Source organism: Montipora capricornis, chromosome 6, assembly GCF_036669925.1.
Source record: "Montipora capricornis isolate CH-2021 chromosome 6, ASM3666992v2, whole genome shotgun sequence".
NCBI lineage: Eukaryota > Metazoa > Cnidaria > Anthozoa > Scleractinia > Acroporidae > Montipora > Montipora capricornis.
The window spans coordinates 45,195,358-45,205,357 of record NC_090888.1 but is presented as its reverse complement, the minus strand read 5'-3'; the positions used below and the strand labels follow the sequence as shown (position 1 = coordinate 45,205,357).

Sequence of the window (10,000 nt, the reverse complement as noted above, 5' to 3'; positions counted from 1 at the left end):
ATCTATTGAGACGAGTGTTTTCTTGTTAAATTCTAAAACACTCAACACAAAGTTTACACAGACTTGACCTGTCTCAGTTCAGTGCTGGATGCTCAAAGAATATTCTAAGGCCCGGCCCTTGTTCTCACTATCATTGTCGCATCTCTATTTTCAAGTAATTCTTTCTACGAAGGGCTTGCCCGCATAATCCTCGTTCACCTGATTAATGAATATACTTTTAAGTCTTCTTTTACTAGAACAGAATAGTCAATACACACTGGTCGTTGAGTTTAATTCTTTTTTTATTCTTGATTTAGATTCTACAGATTCATTTCAAGATTCGTTCGTTCTAGCCTCTTCAGAATGAATGAAGTTTAAAGTTTTTTCATTTACCACAGTGCAGAACCAATGTAAGAATGTTCTCAATTAGTTTCCAAGGTCCTAAATTTTTTAATTCTCTGAGTTCTGAAATTCGTAATGCAACAAGTACCGCTTCGTTTTGCCGTAAGCTGAAAGCATTCCTCTTATCTTAAATATTTATTAATATATATATATATATATTTTTTTTTCCTCTCTTTCTCTGTTTTTTAACCTAATTATGATCAATACGACTATCTAATTTATCATAAGATTTTTACAGTAGCTCTGCCACTTTTCCTCATAAAATTAAAATTCTGTTCTATTTATTTATCTGAGGGAGCCCATTCTCTATAAGCCTGTTGGCTTCTTTTGGGCTTCCTTGCCATGAGATTGTAAACAGTAAGACTTTTTTTTTTTTCTTCTCTCTCTTGTACCCCTTATGGCGAATAAATAAATGAAGAAAATGAATAAATGAATGATTATGTCGAAACCTTGTCAAAGTTGCCGTGAATCTACTAACCCATCAGCTGGTGGATTCTCTACAACTCGGACAACGTTCCGACAAAATTAGTCGCCACAAAAAGGACAGATCGATTAAACGCTGATATTAATCTGCATTTAACACTTTCAGTATGCGGTCACTGAGTGCCTCCACTAAAAGTTGAAAGCTAAATTTCTAAAGTATTGTCGGTCTTATTCTTGGTTTGCACTCAGGTGATTAGGCGGCCATGTTGGTGTAGAAAACAAAACTTTTTCGCTATTGTTCAGTACACAAACATGGCCGCCTAGACGTGAGGGAAGCCAAGAGTTTGTTCAGTGAGATGGACTGAAATTTTGTTAAGGGTGTCTGCTGAATTATCCTTCTTTGTCATAAAACGCTGATTTTGATTGGTCGGAACTGTACCTGTTAAGAAGGAAAAAAATCTGGATTTTAGTAAATAGTTAGCAAACACGATGCTCCTCCTCCTCCTACTACTACTACTACTACTACTAGAAATAATAATAATAATAATAATAATAATAATAATAATAATAATAATAATAATAATAATAATAATTAACAATTATTCCTCGAGCACGAATGGGCTCTGAGTCAATAGCCCACGAGGCCGATGGCCGAATGGGCTATTGACTCAGAGGCCATGAGGGCGAGAGGAATAATTGTTTTAGTAAAATCCAACTAGTTGGTCAAAAAAATATCGAGACAAAACATCTTTCGCTAGTTAAAGGTAGACTTTAATTGTTGTTTTAGTTTTCAAGGCCGGCGCTTTTCGCTACTAGTGGGCTATAACAAATAGCCTACTAGTAGCTCAACCAATCAGAACGCAGCATTGATAATAGACCACTAGTTGGATTTTACTAATAAACTTTATCTCTGCCAAGCTTCGGTAATCAGTCTTCCTTTCCCTGCTTAAATTACAATTGATTCATTCAAGGGGATTAATTATAACAACGTATCAATCACATCATGGAGCACCCAAGGGGGAAAAATATAGTATATCTTCCCGATATGTATGTTTTGGGCCGTAAGTTAATTATTCCGCTTGTGTGGTATCAACTGATATTTATTGCGTTCGACGAAGGAGAAGGCTTCCTAATTTCGTGGGTCTCCTGTGAACGCTAGCCAAAGCTCTGAGGGTTTTTTGGGCTTTCTATCGGGCGGGCGGTTATGACGTCACATCGATTTGTTACTATTTTTGCCTTGTATTTGGCATTTCCATCTTTTGTATGAATAGGTTCAACAATAATTTGTACTGCAACGAGTGTGCCTTTGTACCATATTCAATAAATCTACATAATCATCATCAGATTGTTGCATATTTACAATATCTTTGTGCTGCCTCTGGCACGGATGAATGGTTGCTGTTTAAATACTTCGTCTTTCTCATTTAATGTCTCAACTAATTTCCTCCTATGTTTTTTGTATGATTTTAGCTAAATTCATTGAACTTCGAACGCACTTATTAATCTTTGATTACTCCTAGTATTACTGTTAATTTACTCAGCAAACGATCGCAAAGCAACTAGAGGACCAAGCAGTGTAGAGTTCAGAAAAAAAGGTTGCGGTGATCTCTGAAATACTCTGTAAAGACCACAAATAATTAAACCGATGTTATCAAAACTGAAAGAGAAAAGAGAAAGAAAAACAAAAGGGTTCACGCTCTCAAATGATAATGATGCCTTTCGATTGTATCGTAACAGCATTCGTTGAGAATTTAGGGCCTGATTACATGGCCAGTCTCAGCCCGGGCTGAAATTTTGCCCTGCTCACCGGCCGTGCTGAAATTTTTTTGTCGCGTTTATATAATGAATTTCAGCCGGGGCGAAAAATCCGCAATAATTGTATGCAATCGACTGATGACATTTCAGCCCAGTTTTAGAAACCGGGCTATGATGTAATCGCCACATTCATTTCAAGAGGATTTCTTTTAGAACTGGCCTGAAATTTCAGCCCAGCCTGATAAACTAGGCCCGGTCGTCTGACAGAAGAAGGAGCACGGAAATTACGATGAATGTTCGCGGTGACTTACTGCCATTACCTCTTGAGTGCAAGCCTTGGACGACCAAAGATCGAAGAAAAAATAACCACAACCAGAAAATTGATAGCGATTCACCGGCATCTGTAAAAAATAGAGATAAATACTAATTTTAAAACAGTTGCTTCTAACCCAAAAGGTCGGCGGCGGATTTGGACACGTTGACCCATCGACCGGGTTTCAGGACTATTAGTGTCAATGTAAACTCTGTAAACAACTTCAGATTCTTTGCTTTTTTTACCTTTCGATTGAAGACACTGGTATTTACTGGCTTTTGGTAAGTTCTTCGAAGTTTGAATGATTTCTTGACCTCTCTCCTGAAAGCAACAACGTTATCATGTAACTGAATTCTACATTGTTATGAGTTGGTTGCATGACGGTTTCTTGCAATGTATCGCAAGAACTCACGCAACTTTATATCTGTTCACTGGGAATGAACTGTGCATTGTTAATTAACAAACAGTAGTCTAAATCCCCTGCAGGAGATGTTATGAGGGAAGCAATTCTACCGTTCGGTTATGGTTTTGATTTCAACTGAATGTAAAGCCTTTTCGACACCTTCTTTCCTGTTTAAAGAGAGAATTCTTATTTATACGTGTTGCGGAAGCTCCGTTTGACAATGAACGTTGAGCCGCAGATCAGTGGCAGTATAGGCTACCCACTGCCACTTACTCAGTTTAACTTCAAATATTGCATCCTTTTCCTTTGTTGAAGGACGATTCAAACAGAGGAAGTGTCTATAAAGTTCAGTGGGATATTGTACCACCACGTAAAAGGGATTGATTCAAATTTCAGATACAGGCGTTATTAAAATGAAATTTTCTTCATAGCATTTTCTCCCTTGGCTTTTATTGAAAGCTAAGAAGACCTCTACTAACTCGTTTAAAATAGGTCACAATCTCTGATCTCGCAGTGTCGTTTTCATGCGATGCTGTGATTCCGCAGAAAAATGATTGCTTTGTTTTGTCCACGTGAATGATATCAAAATGGCAGCTGGGAAAATCTGTGGCGTTTTCTGGCACATTCCAAGCAGCACTTGCTTTGATGGTCTGAAAGCAATTAAAGAGATAAGAAATGATTGATATTTTTTAACTTTGGTATCTTAATGATGACCGGCAAATTTAGGAACAACTCAAGACTTTTTGGGAAGGCTGCCTCTAAATTGGTCAGTTTAGCCCCGTTTACACCAGCAAGTTGTCCTTGACAAGTTTCCCTTAACAAGGAAAACTTGCTGGTGCAAAAAGGGTAAAATTGACAAGATTTTTCCTTGAGAAGGTACAGCTAGAATTCCAAGGAAAAATTATCAAGGATGAAATTTGTTCGTGTAAAGAGACGAAAAGGAAAATGTAGGAAGGCTAAGATGAAAGCAAGTTGGAGTGCATAAGCTTCGACGAGCTAGGGACTGGAACATTTTTTATGTACTTGCTAAATAACGAGTATTGTGGGTAAATGTATTTACATTCGGCGGAGCTGAACTGTAAGTGATAGCGACAAAGAATGTAAATATTGTCCTGTTGGCATGAAATGCACGGGTGCCGCTATGGCATTGAATTAGTCTATTGTTATTTAGATATATAAGGTTTGTCAAGATGTAATGTATTCATCTCAGCTCTCGAACTTTCAAATTTTATTTTAGATCACTTTGTATGTCTGGAAATCTTATATTACCTCTAGCCCCCAGAGGTTGGTGCGCCTGCATTTGGTTGGGGAATACGTTCCTATTTTCCCTCTGGGTTTTTGGGTTTGCGTATCAGGCGGTTGCACATGCTTTATAGCCTGAGTGGTTCTTACTTTATGTTTACCTTGTAACTAGTATCTTATCTGAGCTTTGTAACGATACTTGGACGGCATTAAACACTCACAGTTCGAGCTGCACACCCATCCTTGTGTACGAGTCAGGAATATAAATAGGAAAGGCTAAACTTATTCATCGTCTACACGACTAATCATTCCTTTTCGCAGGGAGAACTTCAGTGTCAAGGCCGGAAAAACGGACTACTATGCGCGGGAAATGATTCTTTCTAGGAATCGATCGTAGAAAATTCGGAAAAAGTTAACGTGGCTCATCAGCCAGTTTCGACAATTTTGAGGAAATGTATTTTAGCAGGATCAATTCAGTTTTAACATAACGGCAATGTTATTGCACCAAATGAAACACCAATAATTGCTTAAGTGAGGTTCTCATTAATATGACGTAATACGCTATCATGACAACAAAAACACCATCTAAAAGCATCCTATATTTTGTCTTAAAACGTTTATATATCAAAAACGAAAAAGTGATTATCAGGCTAATATAAAACTTTAAACCTTTTTGCTTACCTTCACTTTACTTCCTTTGATCTTCCATCCGTGTTCTAATGCATCGAGTTCAATTCTGATATCCTCATCACTGTTGGACACAAAGATCCCAGCCACTGGAACCAGAAGTTTACGATGTCTTTGTTCTTCTTTCTGGCACACCTGCTAATTATTGCAACGTTCGAAATGTATCGATTCAGAATCGCGGATCATCAAAACTGATACAAAACAGATGCAGCTGTACTGACTTAAGGCTGACTATTTGAAAAATGCAATACATTTCTAGAATTATAGTTGCAGATAAAGTAGTGCCCTGTGATCGGTACCAATTACTGGCCTTCAACTTATATAATTGCCTTCTTCCAAACCCCCCGTAAAGGTGCAGCGTAGAATACCTACAGCCACAGTACATGGTGACTTTATTCATTTACGGTCAATCTCAAAAGCAAGTGCACTGTAGTACCTAAAGACATAGAAAAACCCTATATCATAAGCTTTAGTTGCCGAAGAAGCCGGCCCTAAGGTGATCCGATCAACCCAATGGGATAAGGATGCCGGAAACGCTTCACACAAATTGGAGTGAAGCCGTAAAGAAATAATATAAGGGAATGCAGAAGTACCTTACATCCTGTTGTCGTATTATCTACCAGATAGATCAAAATCTTCCAGTTTTGTCCTTGCCTTGGCTGCTCTGTAAGAACCACCATTTGCATTCGTTTCTTGTCGTTTTTTCCTGGTCGTCCAAAAGCAGCGATTTCAATGTCTTCCGGTAGCACTGGAAGGGTTACTTCGATGTCATTATGTTTGTGTTCTATTTTTGCATCAGGGTAAACCTCCTTTAAGCTTCTCCAGCGGTCTGATTGTCCAGATGGCGCTTTGACGACCACTTGTTTCGGTCGACATTTCACATCGATAATCCATGTGTTACCTGCGTTCACCAGACAGCTGTGCTCAATTGATACAGTGTCTTGTCCTTTCTTGAGGTCGTAACAGCAGCTGACTTGAAGGTTTTTTGAGCCTCGGTCGTTGTTGGCCTGTTGTTGGTCAACTGAAACAAAACAAATACAGTACATTCTGTAAACTGACTTTTGTGGATTGAGTTTCCCTAGTCCTTTGCTTAGCTCTTCCATATATTAATAAAATCATTATCTTTCTCTGAAAATTCTGTTCTCTCGAAACTCTTTCAAGTATTGATCAACTTTCACACAAACACAAGTGTACATAGCAAGCATAAGAACTGGCAAACATGCCATTGCCAATTAATAGACCTGCGTCAGGGAACCGTTTTTCATAAACCACCGTTCCTTGGAAGCAATTTTTTTTCTATACCCCGTCCCAAATTTAACTGATTGAAAGGTTTGATCTTTACCACAAAGGCAAAAATCTGCAGTGCTTGTATGTGGGAATAATTATGCCATCACTTGGATATCAGGTAAACCCGACTGTTACACACTCTCCTGAAGAATATCAGCCTTCCTGAATAGTTCTCCTTTTTACCCTGCAAAAAGATGTGACTAGGACGCAAAATAAACGTGAGAACATGTAAACTAGTTTTAACTCTAATCTGGCTCTTAGACTTCAATATTATTGTGCCGTTCACAGAAAATTTGGTGTATTATTATGTCACAAGTGCTCGTACGGAGTCCGTTACGTTCATTTCCACTTAACTTGTTTCCTAAAGTTTAAACCGAATTGTATAAAGTACGTAACTTTATTTCAACTCGTGTTGATGAGGCTAGCAAATACATGCTAATATGCCGAGAAAAGTGAAATACATAAATAAATGACTTTTGTATATGTATATATACATGATCAATTAATAACTAACAATTTGACTATATCAATAAATAAACAATCCTAACTCTTAAAATTATTACAATGAATTATAGAAATCTGTACATTACTGATGTAGTTCTCTCACAGCCTTCTTAAATTCCTTAAGAATTTTCGTTGAACGTAATTTATCCGTAATTTATGCGGTCGTTTCCAGTGAATCAGACAATAAAATTTTATCCTGTGCAAAGAGAAAACGGACTTAAACAAGAAACATTTTTGTTGACACGGCGAAAAAAGCGGTTTGCTGTTGCTGGGACACCCTACCCAAGAAGATTAAACGTAATGGTTGCTTTTGCGAAAACGCCATTGCAGACAAAATCAAAATGTTGTTTACATCATTGATCCTGAGAGCTTACCAATAGTCAAACTTGTTGGTTTTTTAACTCCGTAGAGTGACAGTACCATTTTCTTGCGAGGCTCTGGCGTACTGTGCAGAACTTGTTTCGTTGCCTTTATTTATATCCACAGGTCATAGCCGCTTATACCTTAATAAGGTCAACAAAAATTACCTCATATTATATTTCACGCCGGATTTTCGGTTTCCACACTCATTGTTTAATATCTACTGTTATGAATTAAAACTTCCTTGGAGCGCAATTTGGTATTTTATATATTATCAAGTAATAATGAAAGCCAACATCTCGGGGTTCTTCCCAAGCGGAAGTTTTGCAGCGTTGCACATCCTTCTATATTTTCACGTTGAACTTGAAGAACGAGAGATAATCGAATGTTCTCATGAAAAGATGAAACTTTAATGGTGACATTCAACCTCGAATAACAACTCTAAAATTATGAGAACTTCCGTGACGTGCTCGGTAGCGATGGGTCACGCAACATTTGCACGATCGCGCTGTTATGTTTGAAACCTTCAACCACATATTTTCTTCCAAGAATTATAAGGTAAGTTAGCTTATTTGCGGTTTAAGGCAATATAACGCAGTATCTACTTATGTCAACCGGGTCTTTCCCCACCGAAACTGAAAACGCTTTCGGGAGCATTTATGCAGATCCTTCAAGCCGCAAAAGACTTGGGGAATCCCCTAATGTAGTGCCCTCAAAAATCTTACTTTCGCTGGATCTTGATAGTAGCAGAAGGGAAGTTTCGATAACAAATCTGTTGATTTACTGACAAGTATGTTTTAATAGATGTAAATCACAAACAAGTCCCTCCTTTAGTAAAATACAACGGAAAAAGTATTGAACGAGGCCTCCTAAAATACATGTTTTTACGTCATTAGAGAAAAGACGCTCTTACTTTGACTCTATTATTCTCTCAAAAGATTTTATTTGTCAAGTAATTTGGTTCGCTGGTTGGTACGGATCCATTAGGAAGAATACAGTTGTGTTAGCAGATCCAACATCAATCCACTCGACGGATTTCGAAGACACCATGCAGAAGCAGCAAGGGGTCATCATGTTGAAGTTCTGAGTCTCAATGCGTATAGAGGCTTTTAAAACAATTAGCCCTATCCAAAAATCATTCAAAATGTATGTACTATGTTTTGAGTGTTCTCTTGCTTTCTAGTAACCTATAGCTTCGTATGATTCCTTTTCGTCTTCTTCGCTTGAATTCTGCAATTCGTTAATTGATAAACAGGGTATATTTTTTAAGAGGAGGTTTTATTTGTGGAATGTATTTTCCTTTAAAACATGTATATATGCCAAGCCGGCCGGCTGCCTCTTCATCGCATTTAAAATTAGCTCAGCATAGGAGCCGTGAAATGCTTTTGCCTTGAAAATAAGCAACACCTTGCATGATCTGGCACGTTAAGTTCGTAATATGCTCTTGCGATTTGAACTTATACGCCATAACCTCGACTGACCAATTTAGCTTCTTAGCTCACATCGATTAGGGGATTCCCCACGCGATAAATTTTGCAGGAAGGTCATGGTACTGGTATATAAAGATCGTCTCGAGCAAAGGCCAAAACTGTGGAGGATTTGATCAGGTGTTCTCGACTATTTTGGACGGTCTAGTCAGTTAAGATTTCACACTTCTGAGGACAACAGAGGATTGCAACAAGGTTTATATCTTCGTGTTTTTCACATTTACGTTTGACTTATTAAGTTAATAACGACACAGGAAAGAAAGAACTCTTGCCACATATATATATGTATATATATATATATATATATATATGTTTCGGCCTTCTGGGCCTCATCAGTGCAGTGCTGATGTCTGGTATGTATTGAATATTCAGTGTAGCTCGGCATTTATTTATTGTCAAAATTCGCCCGGAGGCAGGTGAGCATACTATGGACCTAACCAACCCCCTAAGAAGAATTGATACGGATCATACCCATTCCCTGGAACCCCACTAATAAAAGGAAAACCAAAAGAAAGAAGTATTCAGAACAAAGAAAGTTAACAAGAACAACGAATAACAGTATGGGCGCGGCGGGATTTCGGACAGACTAATTTGTATGAACGAATGTCATCTTGATTGAAAACTGAACTTAGTCTATTATATAAAAACGATTTTAACTTTTTCTTTAAAGGTACTCAACCTTCGATCTTATAGCGATAGGTAATTAATGCATTCCATAGATTAGTTATTCGGCTGAAGAAAGAGTCGCGGAAAAGAGTTGTATTAGCGGATTTGTTATTGAGAAAAAGCCCAGAAGATCCCCGACGGGAACGCACACTACAACATTGAACAAGGTTATCTAGATTAATGTCAATAAGTCCATAAATACACTTAATTTATAGAAAAATAATAAATCAATATATTCCAGCCTGTAGTTAACAGATAGGAGGTTAAGGTTCAAAAGTCTGTCCTTGTATGAGAGTTCAGAGTTCATGCAAATAAAACGTGTAGCTTTCCTTTGGATATTCTCTACTTCCAGCATCATGTGGACCCAAAGCTGTGAAGCGCAGCACAGGTTAGAGCACACAAGGGAAATATAACGCAGCTTCGGGGAATCCTTCTTGAGGTCATCCGAGCAGTTCTTTTTTAGAAATCCCAGCATGCTATTAGATTTTGCAA

At 37.9% G+C, this 10,000-nt stretch overlaps 1 protein-coding gene across 2 annotated transcripts; it reads right to left on the bottom strand.

Moving 5' to 3' along the window:
• Positions 1–263: 263 nt before the first annotated feature.
• LOC138052264 (uncharacterized) lies at positions 264–7,510 on the bottom strand. Of its 2 annotated transcripts, none has more exons than XM_068898664.1 (7): positions 7,370–7,510; positions 5,798–6,225; positions 5,199–5,342; positions 3,755–3,925; positions 3,118–3,193; positions 2,880–2,960; positions 264–1,243 (listed from the first exon to the last, which is right to left on the bottom strand). In XM_068898664.1, the coding sequence occupies exons 1-7, from the start codon at positions 7,416–7,418 to the stop codon at positions 1,125–1,127; spliced, it is 1,068 nt and encodes a 355-aa protein (XP_068754765.1). In that variant the 5' UTR covers positions 7,419–7,510; the 3' UTR covers positions 264–1,124. The 2 variants fall into 2 exon arrangements, with proteins under 2 accessions (XP_068754765.1, XP_068754766.1); XM_068898665.1 differs by having other exon boundaries at positions 5,199–5,339.
• Positions 7,511–10,000: the final 2,490 nt, after the last annotated feature.